The 17,107-nt window shown below is 41.4% G+C and overlaps 1 protein-coding gene across 1 annotated transcript; it reads right to left on the bottom strand.

The window, feature by feature from the left end:
* Positions 1 to 14,915: 14,915 nt before the first annotated feature.
* On the bottom strand, positions 14,916 to 16,884 carry LOC131679495 (cytosol aminopeptidase-like). Its single transcript, XM_058960231.1, has 5 exons — positions 16,786 to 16,884; positions 16,601 to 16,719; positions 15,678 to 16,539; positions 15,369 to 15,618; positions 14,916 to 15,308 (listed from the first exon to the last, which is right to left on the bottom strand). Exons 1-5 carry the CDS (start codon positions 16,882 to 16,884, stop codon positions 15,034 to 15,036), a joined length of 1,605 nt encoding a protein of 534 aa, XP_058816214.1. The 3' UTR covers positions 14,916 to 15,033.
* Positions 16,885 to 17,107: the final 223 nt, after the last annotated feature.

Here is a 17,107-nt window from a genome sequence, read left to right as displayed (position 1 = left end):
CTAAAGACTAAAGACTAAAGACTAAAGACTAAAGACTAAAGACTAAAGACTAAAGACTAAAGACTAAAGACTAAAGACTAAAGACTAAAGACTAAAGACTAAAGACTAAAGACTAAAGACTAAAGACTAAAGACTAAAGACTAAAGACTAAAGACTAAAGACTAAAGACTAAAGACTAAAGACTAAAGACTAAAGACTAAAGACTAAAGACTAAAGACTAAAGACTAAAGACTAAAGACTAAAGACTAAAGACTAAAGACTAAAGACTAAAGACTAAAGACTAAAGACTAAAGACTAAAGACTAAAGACTAAAGACTAAAGACTAAAGACTAAAGACTAAAGACTAAAGACTAAAGACTAAAGACTAAAGACTAAAGACTAAAGACTAAAGACTAAAGACTAAAGACTAAAGACTAAAGACTAAAGACTAAAGACTAAAGACTAAAGACTAAAGACTAAAGACTAAAGACTAAAGACTAAAGACTAAAGACTAAAGACTAAAGACTAAAGACTAAAGACTAAAGACTAAAGACTAAAGACTAAAGACTAAAGACTAAAGACTAAAGACTAAAGACTAAAGACTAAAGACTAAAGACTAAAGACTAAAGACTAAAGACTAAAGACTAAAGACTAAAGACTAAAGACTAAAGACTAAAGACTAAAGACTAAAGACTAAAGACTAAAGACTAAAGACTAAAGACTAAAGACTAAAGACTAAAGACTAAAGACTAAAGACTAAAGACTAAAGACTAAAGACTAAAGACTAAAGACTAAAGACTAAAGACTAAAGACTAAAGACTAAAGACTAAAGACTAAAGACTAAAGACTAAAGACTAAAGACTAAAGACTAAAGACTAAAGACTAAAGACTAAAGACTAAAGACTAAAGACTAAAGACTAAAGACTAAAGACTAAAGACTAAAGACTAAAGACTAAAGACTAAAGACTAAAGACTAAAGACTAAAGACTAAAGACTAAAGACTAAAGACTAAAGACTAAAGACTAAAGACTAAAGACTAAAGACTAAAGACTAAAGACTAAAGACTAAAGACTAAAGACTAAAGACTAAAGACTAAAGACTAAAGACTAAAGACTAAAGACTAAAGACTAAAGACTAAAGACTAAAGACTAAAGACTAAAGACTAAAGACTAAAGACTAAAGACTAAAGACTAAAGACTAAAGACTAAAGACTAAAGACTAAAGACTAAAGACTAAAGACTAAAGACTAAAGACTAAAGACTAAAGACTAAAGACTAAAGACTAAAGACTAAAGACTAAAGACTAAAGACTAAAGACTAAAGACTAAAGACTAAAGACTAAAGACTAAAGACTAAAGACTAAAGACTAAAGACTAAAGACTAAAGACTAAAGACTAAAGACTAAAGACTAAAGACTAAAGACTAAAGACTAAAGACTAAAGACTAAAGACTAAAGACTAAAGACTAAAGACTAAAGACTAAAGACTAAAGACTAAAGACTAAAGACTAAAGACTAAAGACTAAAGACTAAAGACTAAAGACTAAAGACTAAAGACTAAAGACTAAAGACTAAAGACTAAAGACTAAAGACTAAAGACTAAAGACTAAAGACTAAAGACTAAAGACTAAAGACTAAAGACTAAAGACTAAAGACTAAAGACTAAAGACTAAAGACTAAAGACTAAAGACTAAAGACTAAAGACTAAAGACTAAAGACTAAAGACTAAAGACTAAAGACTAAAGACTAAAGACTAAAGACTAAAGACTAAAGACTAAAGACTAAAGACTAAAGACTAAAGACTAAAGACTAAAGACTAAAGACTAAAGACTAAAGACTAAAGACTAAAGACTAAAGACTAAAGACTAAAGACTAAAGACTAAAGACTAAAGACTAAAGACTAAAGACTAAAGACTAAAGACTAAAGACTAAAGACTAAAGACTAAAGACTAAAGACTAAAGACTAAAGACTAAAGACTAAAGACTAAAGACTAAAGACTAAAGACTAAAGACTAAAGACTAAAGACTAAAGACTAAAGACTAAAGACTAAAGACTAAAGACTAATGACTAAAGACTAAAGACTAAAGACTAAAGACTAAAGACTAAAGACTAAAGACTAAAGACTAAAGACTAAAGACTAAAGACTAAAGACTAAAGACTAAAGACTAAAGACTAAAGACTAAAGACTAAAGACTAAAGACTAAAGACTAAAGACTAAAGACTAAAGACTAAAGACTAAAGACTAAAGACTAAAGACTAAAGACTAAAGACTAAAGACTAAAGACTAAAGACTAAAGACTAAAGACTAAAGACTAAAGACTAAAGACTAAAGACTAAAGACTAAAGACTAAAGACTAAAGACTAAAGACTAAAGACTAAAGACTAAAGACTAAAGACTAAAGACTAAAGACTAAAGACTAAAGACTAAAGACTAAAGACTAAAGACTAAAGACTAAAGACTAAAGACTAAAGACTAAAGACTAAAGACTAAAGACTAAAGACTAAAGACTAAAGACTAAAGACTAAAGACTAAAGACTAAAGACTAAAGACTAAAGACTAAAGACTAAAGACTAAAGACTAAAGACTAAAGACTAAAGACTAAAGACTAAAGACTAAAGACTAAAGACTAAAGACTAAAGACTATGGGGAGTGGGCGTAGCGTATTGGTAAATCGATTGCCTTGTACGCAGCGCACCTGGGTTCGGGTCCCGACCCCGCACATAGGGTTAGAAATTTTTCCTAAGAGATTTTTCTAACCCGAAGAGGCGAATGACCTTAAGGTTAAAACCTCTATAATTGAAATAAAAAAAAAAAAAAAAAAAAAACTAAAGACTAAAGACTAAAGACTAAAGACTAAAGACTAAAGACTAAAGACTAAAGACTAAAGACTAAAGACTAAAGACTAAAGACTAAAGACTAAAGACTAAAGACTAAAGACTAAAGACTAAAGACTAAAGACTAAAGACTAAAGACTAAAGACTAAAGACTAAAGACTAAAGACTAAAGACTAAAGACTAAAGACTAAAGACTAAAGACTAAAGACTAAAGACTAAAGACTAAAGACTAAAGACTAAAGACTAAAGACTAAAGACTAAAGACTAAAGACTAAAGACTAAAGACTAAAGACTAAAGACTAAAGACTAAAGACTAAAGACTAAAGACTAAAGACTAAAGACTAAAGACTAAAGACTAAAGACTAAAGACTAAAGACTAAAGACTAAAGACTAAAGACTAAAGACTAAAGACTAAAGACTAAAGACTAAAGACTAAAGACTAAAGACTAAAGACTAAAGACTAAAGACTAAAGACTAAAGACTAAAGACTAAAGACTAAAGACTAAAGACTAAAGACTAAAGACTAAAGACTAAAGACTAAAGACTAAAGACTAAAGACTAAAGACTAAAGACTAAAGACTAAAGACTAAAGACTAAAGACTAAAGACTAAAGACTAAAGACTAAAGACTAAAGACTAAAGACTAAAGACTAAAGACTAAAGACTAAAGACTAAAGACTAAAGACTAAAGACTAAAGACTAAAGACTAAAGACTAAAGACTAAAGACTAAAGACTAAAGACTAAAGACTAAAGACTAAAGACTAAAGACTAAAGACTAAAGACTAAAGACTAAAGACTAAAGACTAAAGACTAAAGACTAAAGACTAAAGACTAAAGACTAAAGACTAAAGACTAAAGACTAAAGACTAAAGACTAAAGACTAAAGACTAAAGACTAAAGACTAAAGACTAAAGACTAAAGACTAAAGACTAAAGACTAAAGACTAAAGACTAAAGACTAAAGACTAAAGACTAAAGACTAAAGACTAAAGACTAAAGACTAAAGACTAAAGACTAAAGACTAAAGACTAAAGACTAAAGACTAAAGACTAAAGACTAAAGACTAAAGACTAAAGACTAAAGACTAAAGACTAAAGACTAAAGACTAAAGACTAAAGACTAAAGACTAAAGACTAAAGACTAAAGACTAAAGACTAAAGACTAAAGACTAAAGACTAAAGACTAAAGACTAAAGACTAAAGACTAAAGACTAAAGACTAAAGACTGAAGACTAAAGACTAAAGACTAAAGACTAAAGACTAAAGACTAAAGACTAATGTTCAAAACTAAAAACCAAAACATAAACACAGGCTTGAAAACAAACCAACTTAAACCAAAATAACACTCACGCATCGATGCAACCTGTCGAATCCGCATCCCTTTGCAACGACGGCGCTGCGGCATCGTCGGTGGAAAATTTCCTCCACGCCCAGGGAACCATTTTTCACACTTTATATCAAATTTCTTTCTCCCTCTGGGATCACCGATGCAGAAACATTTTAATGCTACTGTAACCCGAGATCCACCTCGGAACAGCCCCCGGGTGTAAACAGGGCGCAGGTACGTGGCATAGATCCGGTAGAAAATGACACCGTTCCTGATGCTTGCTTGTATTATAATTGAATTGCCACACATTCATTGACATGGTTATTATGTTGCTCGAAACGTGATACAGTCTAGAAATATATTGCTGGCGAAAAAATTAGCATCATCCGAACGTGATTCAGATATAACCCGGTAGCAGTGCTATATGGGATGAGCTATTCCTAGCCATGCTTTGTGGCGAAACATTTGCAATGGTGAAAATGAGTGAATACCACGTTCTCCGAACCGAAACTGGAGAGTGAAGCCAGGCTAATAAACAGGATGCCAATTATGGAAATCCTCCTGAAGCCTTCCACTGTGACTTATATGCTCGGTATGCTATAGCGAATGTTTGCGGATTCGATAGAAGAAAGGTGTCAGCTATTTGAATGTTGTATAATCGTTCCGGGTTGGTATCGGTACAAGTATCAGCATAGATGTGAAGGTTTTACATAAGACAGAGACGGTCACCAAACTTCGAAGGTTTAGAATAAGATATTTTAAGTAAAGTTGATATCACTGTTATCTTGCTCCGGACAAATCTACCCTAGAGGCTGTTTGGTATCCGGCGGCAGAAACCAAAACTATATCCACTAAATTCGAAGTTAGTCGGCCGTCACCGGTAATGTAGGTAAACAGTCACGCATGACACTCGAAAGGTGAAACCAGTAGCGGAAGATGGGGTAAAACGCACCCCCGAGGCAAAATGCACCCCTTGATTATATCGAAAACAGCTGAAAATTTCTAGAAAACGGTAGCACCAGTCGGAAGTCCGCCATAGTAAACATACACTGTCAAAGTTTGATAACCGTACATCAATAGCAGCTCGAGAAATAAACAAAAAACAAAAACGTGCTCTTCTCATGTAATTTTTGTTGCTCGTGCAACAAGGATTTTCCGCTCTTAGAAATACTGTTTTACTATTATATTAGAGCATTCCAGATCTATTTATACCGTTGTTCATTATTCTATCGCACTACATATGAAAAATCTACTAAATAATTCACTTTTTGCTAAATTTATATCTCTGCTCCATCGGGGGCAAAATGCCCTCTTCTCTGATTTTGCTGGTTTTGAATCGAATACAGAAAAATCGTTCTGAAAACATACCAATTGCATAACCTAAGGCTATTTAATGACACACTTTTGTGAAATCACGTTAGAAAACAAAACTACTTGCTTGTTCACCGAGCATTCTGCCCCGTTGTTGCGGTGCATTCTGCCCCGTTGTTGTAGTGCATTATGCCCCGTTGTTGTGGTGCATCTTGCCCCCGCACAGGTGCGTTTTGCCCCGCTTATTTTTCGAAAGGTTATTTTTAATGATTTTGAAAAATTGAATTATTTTCATGTTTTTGAATATTTTGCAAAGCGTTATGGTTTTGATTACAGAGGAAAATGTTGGCTACACGATATCATTAATTAAATTCTCCCAATTGATGTTCTATGGCTTAGTTATGATCATATTTCCTTAGGGGGTGCGTTTTACCCCATCTTCCCCTATAATGCCTTGTGTTGGTCAATTGTGCAATATTGGTGACGATCGTTTCCTATAAATGTGTGAGTTATGCAATAAACTATACCACGCGGCCTTTGTAGGAGTTCAACGCAATCAAGAGCACTTCATCACTTCAACTATGATACCTATATGACCCGGATTGAACAGGAATTGTCAATCTACGAGAATCTACATTAAAAAACTGAACGCATTTGTTGAACTGTTCGACAATATTGATCATTAGCTAAAAGAAATGTTAACAATGAACGGCTGACGTCTAAAAGGGGATAACCCACATTTTGCATTTTTTACAGAATATGGAAAAAACTTCCGCATTTTTAAATTAACATAGTTTTTATTGTTGAAGTACATTACTAGTTTTATTACTAGTTCATTGACACATGTTGTCTAGAAAAAATAAGATCATTACATCAACTACCTTTCAATTCACGAATATTTTCTTAGTTCGAAGGGGTAACCCCGGGGGTACTTAGCGTCCAAAGGGGGTAACCCACAATTCACCCGTACTTTCCTTATCTTTCGTTTTATAGTTATGGTGTCTTTGGCAAAGTTGTTGCACGGCATCTAACGCTTTATTTGATTATTTCGTATTAGTTCGGAGTTTAGTGTCTAGAGCGGCGCTGCTATCAACTTTTTAATGGAACGAGATAGAGAGATGGTGTCTTCGACAAAGTTGTAGGTCAGGTATGTAAATCTTCTGAAGATGATATGGCACATTTTTAAAAACAATCTGTAAGTAAAATTTTTAACCAAAACACGCTCTATCTCGTAACATACAGGGCCTACAAAGTTTGCATCTTCAGAAGATATATTTAATGTGGTAGGATCTACAATGCCACATTTCTATTTGGATTTATTAAAAAGTTGGTCTCAACGCCACCCTAGCGACTGAATTTCGAGCTAGTATGCTTTAACCAAATAAAGCGCTAGGTGCTATACAGCAACTTTTCCGAAGACACCATAACAACTCTATAACGAAGATAATAATTGATTCCACGTGTTTTCCTATCTCCTATAGAAAGGTCATGCAATTACTCTGAAAACCGACTTTTTAACCGAGGCCTCGAGAGTCTCTTATACCATTCGACTCAGTTCGTCGAGTTTGGCAAATGTCTAGCACAGGCTCAGTAGTTAGAGCATGCTACCGATTTCGTCCATCGTGTGCCAGAGTGAGGGACTCTGAACAGAGAAGAAAACTCTGAACCCTACTCTTCTAAACTCCACCAAGGAGTCCGACATTTGCCAGATCCCCCGGATTCAATTTGAAATGACTACTTCGGGGGGAGGCGTGCTAATGCACTTCGCTTGATTCCAGGTCTAGCTGGTCATGTTAGTTCACTGGTCTCATAACCGCCATATCAGTCCTGAACGGCATGATATTCTACATACGCTCTCTCTAGAGTGGCTTCCGGCTCACTGGTGTCCCGACGACCCCATACTGATGGTTTGTCGCGTTCGGTGCTACTTGGCGTAGTCCCCGACGGCTGAGCTAACCTACCTCGGCGGAGAGTTCCCCGACGAAAGAATGCTTCCCGCAACCGTTGACGGACGCGTTATTCTTGCTTCGATGTAGTCCGGCAGAATGCCGAGGTCTGTCCAGCAATTCCGGGTGGAGGATTGCGTCCGGTTCACTGGTGGCCGTACGATCCAAACCGGCGATTCGGAATAGTCCCCGACGGTGGATCTTTCCTATTCCGACGAAGAGTTCCCCGGCAATGGAAGATCTTCCGAAACCGATGCTACCCGGGAAGATGCCTAGTCTACCCCGACGCAGAAATTTCCCGACGTTAAAATTTCTCTCGAAACCGTTATCTCGATGCTGGTCGGTTGGGTGCCAAGGTCAGTCCTGCGATTCCAGGGAGAGGATGACTTCCGGTTCTCAGGTACCCCGGCGACCTACTGTCAACGATACGTGCGTTCGGTATAGTCCCCGGCGGTGGATCTATCCTACTTCGGTCGCGCCCGGTGGTCCACTTTATCTCTCTTCCTCAGACTGACTTGTCAAGTGCCATGGTCGGTCCAGCGATTCCGGTTGGAGTGTAATTCCTGGTTCATCGATGCCTCGACGACCCGAGGCCATGTACTGCTACATTGATACTCCTCTCGCCAGCTTCGTTGCAACGCTGACGTGATCTAAACGACTGTTCTGTTCACCGCGTCCCATTTTTCAATGGCCGCGCACATTCTTTGAACAATATTTGTCATGTTAACGTCCTCACCGACAATGGTTCTCATTTCGTTTTGCTTATACTCGAATCGCGGAAACGGCGAACTCGCGTTTCCGAACCTGTTCAGATACTTTTTGAAAAAGCCATGGCCAGACAAGAACTGCGTCATGTAGAAGGTCACCTCACCGTGCACTCTGTTCACCCATACCGACAGGTATGGAATTAGTCGATGGGTTCATCTACCATTTACAGCGTTATCCCACTGATGCTGCCACTAGATCACGATTCGTTTACGGACTCCTCTCGTGCCTCGATTCCCATAACACTCGCCATCTTCTTCGAGTAGAAGGTTTATGGAAATCGTTCCAGCTATCACGTAGGCTGCTTCTGACGAGATAGTTCGGTACGCGCTAAACATCCGCATGGGCGCATGGCCATCAACCTGAACGTGCTGTTCAGCCGAGATGTGTTTCTCTTCGTCTGTAGTGCCGTCACCCAAGCAGGTCCAGCGTACCGGAGCACCGATGTGGTGATACTCGCCAGTAGTCGCTTTTTACTACTGCTGATCGTCGAATTGTTTGGACATCTAGTTATTCGCCGATCACTAGGAGCACCACATCATCCGCAAAACCGACAATCTTCACGCCCCTGGGGAGGTTCAGCTACAGCACTCCGTCGAACACAGCATTTCAAAGTGGTAGGCCGAGTATGGAACCCTGTGGAACGCCCGCCGTTACGGTTACACTTCTTTTTCCGGCTTCAGTTTCGTAGATCAGTTTCAGGTTCTGGAAGTAATTTCACAGACAGGTAGTCGGGTACTCTCAGTCTGTGCAGCGAATCGGCGGCACAACTAGTGCTGTTGAAGACATTTTTACGTCCAGTGTAACCACTCCGCAGTAGCGGTTTCCTCTTCTCTTTTGCTTCTGTGCAGCCTCCATAGTTTCCACGACCGTTCGTATGGCATTCACGGCGGATCTACCTTTCCGGAATCCGGATTGCATATTGGATAGTCCATTCTCTTCCTCTGTGTATGTTGTAACTTGTAATCCTGTTAAGGATTACTCTTTCAAGCACCTTGCCGGCTGTATCCAACAGGCATAGCGGCCTGTATGCTGAAGCATCTCCAGGGTGCTTGCCTTGCTTCGGCAATAGCACTAGCTTTTGTCGCTTCTAGATATCGGGGAAGTCACCATCGTTGATAAACTTTTGCAACGCGGTCCTAAACATGCCCGGGTTCGAAAGGATTGCTGTTTTCAGAGCCACGTTTGGGATACCGTCTGGTCCTGGGACCTTGTTGGTTCTCAAGGCTTTGCCACCACTATCAGCTCCTCGTTGGTTACCCGAGCTTCTTCTTCGTAGTTATACTGCGTCCCGTATGGCGTGGGTGGCCAGGTCGTCGGTTCATGCTGTGGAAATAGCGCTTCTACGATTACTCTAGTCCTCTCCGGGCAGCTGTCCGGTGGTACTACCGGTCCTCTTATTTTCGCCATGGCAACTCTATAGGCGTCGCACCACGGATTTGAATTGGCGGTGCGGTAAAGCTCTTCTAGGCAAGCTTTCTTCCTGAGCTTGATTTCCTTGTTAAGTTTGGCTCTTGCCGCCTTATACGCTGGTCTTAAAGCATCTCTTTCCGCGACGTTTCGGGCTCTCTGCATCTTTTTTCGGGCTCGGTGGTAGCATGTACGTAGGTCGGCAATCACCAAATTCCACCAGAAAGTTGGGCGGTAACTGTATCTTGGTTTATCTTCTCGTGGCATGGTTGCACCGCACGCTCTTGCTAACTCTCGCTTAACGCTTCAACGAAGACTCCCTTGTCGAACTTCGTTGTTTTTCACCACCGCTCTATTGATTGGATCACACGCGCTTCCGACTGTCTATTGCTTCCGATAGTGTACCGGATCGCTTGGTGGTCGCTGTGGGTGTACCTCTCGCACTCTCATATTTAAACTTCCAATTCGCCCAAGTCTGCAGAAGGTAACATCAATAACTGAATGTCGTCCGTCGCGGCGGTAGGTGCTGGTTGTACCATCGTTTGAAACGTCTACGTTCAGCTTTGCAAAGGCCTCGAGTATACTACACCCGCTTGAGTTATGGAACCGACTGCCCCATTCTACTGCCCAAGCGTTGAAATCGCCGGTTATAACTCCGATCGATAAGCTCTTCTGTCAGCTTATCGAGCATTTCTGTGAATCGATCGGTCGTTTACCGCGGGGGTGCGTAGCAGCTGCAGAAGAAGACTCCATTGATTTTGGCGATTACGAAACCTTTTTTTACAATTCGTTTATTTGACACGGCTTAATGCGTTAGCTCAGAGGAGCCGTGGGTCTTTCATATATTTACAAGATGTAAAAAATAAAAAAATATTATTTCATTTATTTAGAGCCTGTGATATCCCGTGCCCGCAACTTGCCAGTGCAAGCGGAGATCTTTTTTCGAGTCGGGAAAATGTTAGTTTTCTCTCTAGCTGCATCTACGGCCTCTCGTTGCCCTCCGTATCATCATCCTGATTACTGCCTTGATACACGTGATCAGATGTTCTTCCTGGCTTCTTGCCCTTGCGGGTCACGAGTGTGAACTCTGTATCTTTGGAAGCAGCTTCTTCATTGGCTGTTGAATTTGAAGTACTTGACGCAGCTTTTGCATTTGTCATTATTGCCTGAACAACAGCCTCAAATTTGGCAACCGTTTGTGGTTCAGAAAAAGATATTGGAGCCTGGGTGTTGGCATTTTCTTCTGCGGGTGAGCTTTCTCCTGTGGTTTCTGAGCAGGGTTGACCGGAACGTGCCGTTTGTTCACAGAACTGGCACGTGTTAGTTTGTCCTTGATATGTTCAAAGAGTTCGCTGTATAATGGTATCACCACCTTCTGTTTTATACTGCAGGGTAAGGTAAGAGGGAATGGGTTGGTCTACCCGCATTCTCACCACAAAAACACTATTTGAATAACCTGGAAATTGGTTCCTCCACGTGTCCTCCGTAATGGATTCTACTTCACCGAAATAGGACATGAATCCTTTAATGTTGCAGGCCATTAAAGGATTCATGTCCGTGGTGCCAAATCATGTAATTTGACTTCCACATTTCCGTTATCCATATATATTGGGATCTTGATTTTAGCGGTGTCACAATCAAGCACGAGTTTCAAGATGTTTTGCGAAATGATTTTTTTCGCCTGGGCGAATTTGTTGAACGTTACCAGCACCGCGTGTCTCACGTGCTCCAGCTGGATGAAGCTGACTTCCGAAAACCGAAGCTGCATATACACCTTCAGCAAATGCTCCACATCACCAATACTCGGTCTTATGCGGAAAGACCGGAAGTCAATGGTTACCGTGTTAGGCCAAAGAATTACATTTTGTTGATGAGACTCAGTCATCTTGATATATCACAAGAATAGCAGTAACGGTTCCCTTTGTTCTTCAGACAATACACACAAGAAAAAAGCAACTGTTTGCGCTGGCTTGGGTAGCAGCAAAGAGCACACTGGTATTATGACTGATGCCTTTGGTGGTTGAGAATAGACTGATTACGAAGCCTTCATCCGCACGATAAACCACTTCCTGAAATGGATATCTCCCCGTCGTCCAAATCGCCGCTGATTTTGCTTTATCTTCTATCCAGTTTCCATCGCTGACCTGTTTGAAGGCCGGACAACGTGGGCCCCCTGTAACGTTGTTGTTACCTGCTTGGGTTGCGCAGATCAGACATCTCGGGGCCTGTCGGCAGTCTTCTGCCATGTGGCCTTCTTCCCCGCATCTTCAGCATAATTTGCTCCTGTCAGATACACTGCAGTTTCTCACCAGGTGGCCGAACTCTTGACACTTGAAGCACACTTCCGGTCGCTAAGAGACAGTCTATGAACATACCGACCAGCCAACTCTGACCTTCCCAAGTGCCTTGTTTGCTGCTTCGACTGGAAGCCTAACTGAAACCGCTTGCGTGCCGAAAGGCCCCTTCCTCATTCGGATCATCATCTGCACTTCTCCAGCTCGCACTGTTTTTCCAGAGCTTCTCTTAGCTCTTCTTCCGAGGACATCTCATCCAGGTCCTTACCGTGGATGGTTACCTCCGGGCACAAGTCTCTCACTTTCACCGCTTCGCCCATAGCTTTCTCGGTGAGCTCTTTATAAGTTTGTAAGCTGTTTGACTTCGGATCCTTTTTCAGTTCCAGAATCATCTCTCCGGTGCGGGTACGCCTGATTTTCTTGACGTCTGATCCCAGCTCCTTGAGTACCTGGTTTGTCTTCATTGCGCGCAGTACCTCCTCGTATGAGTCATCATTAGCTTTGACTATGAGTGCTTCACCTTTGTTTCGTCCCTTGAGAAGCTTTCGCTTTTCGAACCTATCCGTATTGTTCGCCTTCCGTTTTGTGCTGCCGACGACTTCCCATTTAGTGTTTTTATCCACGTTGGTGACTGCTTCGTTCGCTACGTGGACCACTACGCTGGGAGCCTCCTTGTGTGTCTTGGAACCTCCTGGTCTTGCATCACTTGGAGAAACCTCTTCTGTGTAGAGAGGGACGTCCCTGGACCAAGGTGCTTAGAGTTCTAAGGTGATTCGGTTTTTGGCAGTAGCTAGGTGAGAAGTGAGGTAAGCGTGCAACATGCTGCGGGGGAGTAAAACGACAGCAAACATCTTCGTGTGCAAACAGAAATCCAAGCAAACACATAAGTTTCATCGCTAGTAACTAGTAAGCAATGTTGTTAGCTGTCGTTTTGAAAACAAACATGGCTGATCGGCGTTTTTGATAATCGTATCACCTGAGAATAGAAGCTCCTTGCCCTGGAGTTTGTCTTTCGCCTCGTAAGTTCCCCTCACTTTCGGTGGCGCCACTGTTTGCCTTATTTCCAAGGACTTCTTGGCCATTAACAGCTCCTTTCCGGTTACCTTCGCTTTCTGTTCCAACGTTCTTCGTTTTTACGGGCTATCCAAGGTTTCCTTGCATCTTCAGGACCAATGTCTTGAGGCTCTTGTGCACATTACTATTTTTGTCAACAAAGTTGGGCAGTTCGTCCACCAGTTTTTTAGCTGCTGCTATACTCGGCAAGCTTGGTATTTTCAACCAGGTGCTCCTCTCCTGCCTTTGCTGCTCCTCTTGAAGCTACGGCTGCAGCCTCTGGTGCTGTTGAGGCTAGTGTATAATCTGCAGCTGCTGCTTCTCCTGATCGTTCAGTTGTTGCACTGGTTGGCTTTGCCGAGGTGGTGACCTCGTTAAACCACTTTTGGCGAAGGAAGTCGTCGTGTCTGCTTCATATGTATAAGTTTCTTGCTCCATTTTGTTGGGTCTCAACTCCGGGCCGCTATCTCCACTCGTTGCACATAATCGTCTCACGGGATCCCCTGATTATATATACATACTAATATCTTAGCAGCTGGGAGGTCATGCAAGAGTTGACACTATCCTTCATGGGTAGTAGTGTTCAGAGTGGCGTAAAATCAAGAATGCTCCAACCGAACCTAGTACCACCAACTAAATGGTGACAAGTTTTGAACGTACCCGGAAACCTGACAAGATTTTGTTGGGACGGAGGCAGCCGTGCTGTTAGCCTACTCACCATTTCAAGTCGGTGTCATCCTTCCCTACTCAGGGAGTAGAACAGAACGCTTGTCAGCCCAAAGTCGCCGTCCAATTCGTGATCCGTGTCTAATCTAAATGCATCTAATAAATAGCTTCACCACGAGATTTTGGGAGCCCTAAACTTGGGTAGTTTCCATTTGTATTTGGGTTCCAAAACATTGTTTTGTTTGGTTTCGGGACTGAGGGGCGGTACCTTCGAGCTTGAATACCACTATACTAGTACGTCCTGAACTGCGCTCTAGACCTGTGCAAAACCTATTTACCCCGACAAAAAATCGCATCACGGTTATATGTATATCGTAATAAAATCACTCCTCAAGCGTGCCCTTTGGAATTTCCGGAGCCAAAAACAACGAAACTTGAAATTTATTGAGTCATAATAGAACGACATTCGGCTGCGACAGAGCTACCAAAACTCGATCTGATAAGCTTAGGGTGGTGATAACTGAATCAAGCAAATAATATTGCTGCGCTTTTACAAAAGGGGATAGTCTCCGGAACAGAAAAGTAGATAGAAATTGATGGCGTGGCTTCCGATTCGAGTTTGAAGTGCACGGATCTGCTGAAATACTAGGTTGGCTGTTTTAAAGACCGCATGCTACAGCCAATGAAGATACTGGACTGCAATCGATTGCAAATAGTATCAGTCGCAGCTGACGAGAAGAGGACCGCGATCCGTCATAATTCAGAATAAAGCTGATTACCAAAATAGTGCGGAACCGTTCCTGGTAGGGCCAAAATAAGTGTATTACCCTATTTTTCGTTTATAATACTTATATATCACACACAATCAGGTCAAGAAGCTGGTTATTTGCTTCTAAATTCCTGTGTAGTTAAACGGTTTGCTTTCCTTCAAATAAAAAGTCAAAGGATCCAACTCAGCTAGATATGGGTTGTTGGCCGTGGTTGTTGACAACATCACGATGGATTGGCTTTTTGAACGAATATGTTGTTATTGAGAATGCAAATTAAATTCGTTCAAAAAAAAAAACAATCCTTGTTGAAGAAGAATGCTGCATATGCAGCCGAATACTCATACATATTCCAAACACTTATTCTAAATGCAAAATAAGTTCATTGGAAACCTCAATGCAAGATTGCTAGAAACGAAAATATTAAAGTTTTCGGATACGCAATAAATTAACTTTAAGAAAGTATTTATTTATTAAGTGAAATATCTCACGAGTTAAAGAAATAAAATAGCAAGATTATCAACAATGCTTTTAAAAGATCTTACTGAAAATGAAATTGGAAAACGTGCAATTTACGAATTTATTAAAATTCAGATGATAAAAATAAATTATCGGTGAAAGGGAAGAAAATTTCCCATCCACCACTTACACTACTGCGTGAAATTTAGGCACCAAAAAAATTGCTTATTGAGAACCAACGCCCTTTTCCTTTAGACTTTTGACCTGCTCATCTGGGCACGCCATCTGATACAAGAACTGAACCAGCGTTCGGGTCGGCCGACCGGTCATGCGGTTCTCCGTTAGGTAAGGAATGCCAACACCTTTCTTGAGCATACCCACTCCAGTGATGTCAAGATGAATCCAATCGACACAGGGAACAAACTCCTTTAAGAACGCGGCCCCTAGACACGAGCTGCCTTTACCCTGACCTGTGTTACTTATGTCAACGTTGCTGTAATCTAAAATGATATTGAAAATCAATTACATTACAACCTTCGAGGAAAATAATAATTGCATACTTGTAACTTTATGCGTGAAATACTTCCACAAAGGCATCCTCCAAACCCGATCCCCAGTGATGGCTCCTGCTTTCTGCATTTGCTTCCACAAAAAGTCAGAATTGGCAAAGACACCACTAGCAGCACCACCCAAAGCATGTGTAACTCCGTGCGTCAAAGTAGCCACGTCCAAAACGACCTTCGGTTTGAACGTAGCTTGGCCATAGATGAAGGTGTCTGCCATGATCAGTCGACCAGCGTTGTTGGTGTCCTGAAACATTATTTTAGGCTATAGCGATAGTTGTCAGTTGTTAATCAAGAAAAGTATACGTGAATTGCAACTGTTTTTCCATTGAGTGTCGTAATAACATCTCCCGGTTTAAATGCCATTCCCGACGGCATATTTTCGCACAGAGGGATCAACCCAACCAGATTAACGGGGAGTGATAAGGCAGCCGCTGCTCGAATCGTGGCCACTATGGTTGCAGCTCCTGCCATGCTTGCCCGAAACTGTGACATACCGTCACATTCCTTCAGGCACAGTCCGCCACTGTTGAAAGTTATGCCCTTACCGACCATCATAATCGGCCGCCCTGTATCATGCTCACCGCAATAGCTTATTTCCAGGAAGACCGGTGGTTCGCAGGAACTTTTAGCAACTGCAAGGAATGTTCCCATGCTTTTGGACTCAATCCAATCCATATTTCGAACTTCGGTGCTCACTCCACAAGGACACAACGCATCAACCGCAGCTTGTGCGAATGCAGTCGGAGTTATCTGGTTCGCAGGCGCATCCGAAAGGCTTCTGGCCAAATTTTGAGCATCCGCTTTAAATAGACCTCTGGTCCAGGCATCTCCATCTGGTGAATCGAACAGCTCTAATTTCGGGATCGGGACCCGCTCTTGCTTCATTTTATTTGCCTGATACTTCCATGTGGACAAACCACTTCCTTCCGCTGCCTGTTCAGCTGCTTGCATCGGGTCAACCCAAATTCTTGAGCAGCCATTTTTAGCCAAACAATGGGCTCCTACTCCGGCTGCAATGCGAATATTTTCTAGGCCTTCATCCAGCTGCTCCAATTCATTGTACCCAAGACCTTCAAGCCCGAGTCCGACAACAGCAACCGACCCAAAATCCGGATCAATGTTGTTAAAAACTTTGCACGTTCCAATTTTACCTTTCAAATTGGACCTGTGGAACGAAAAAATCGTTAGGTCGTTGCCACGGGCAACGTTATTCCATGAGAACTTACTCCTTGATCAAGTTCTGCAGCTGACCTTCGGTTTTGGCATCAAAATGCCCGGCCACTGGAGTAAGCCGAGGTTCATCCGAATCGATCTCTTGTTCGTACAGTCCCAGCACCAAACCTTTCTGTAAAAACAGAATCAGGATAGATATTAGATTCAGTTACGGTGTGATATCTTGTCCAAAACTTGCCTCAGCCCGGTTTTCACCAATATTGGTGGAGAAAGTCCTTCGCAGCAGGGATCCTACGTATCGCATCGGGCGGAACTGGGGAAGCACCATGGGTACCATTGTAAGCTGTTTCTTCCGGGGAACTGAACAATTTCGAGGCTTGCACGGAGCGATCTGAAATATGTCTTGACAGGAAGGCGAAAAAATTTCAAATAATCGTCCTCGCCTGCAGAATATCTATGACAATACTCGATGGTTGCTGTGATGGGAAAATGAGAAAATCCTGTGGTGTCGGTAATGTTGCAAATATTGCTGCAAAGCACATGTGTTTGAATTTGATCAT

Source organism: Topomyia yanbarensis, chromosome 2 (assembly GCF_030247195.1).
Source record: "Topomyia yanbarensis strain Yona2022 chromosome 2, ASM3024719v1, whole genome shotgun sequence".
NCBI classification, from domain to species: domain Eukaryota; kingdom Metazoa; phylum Arthropoda; class Insecta; order Diptera; family Culicidae; genus Topomyia; species Topomyia yanbarensis.
This window is presented reverse-complemented; position numbering and strand designations above follow the sequence as displayed.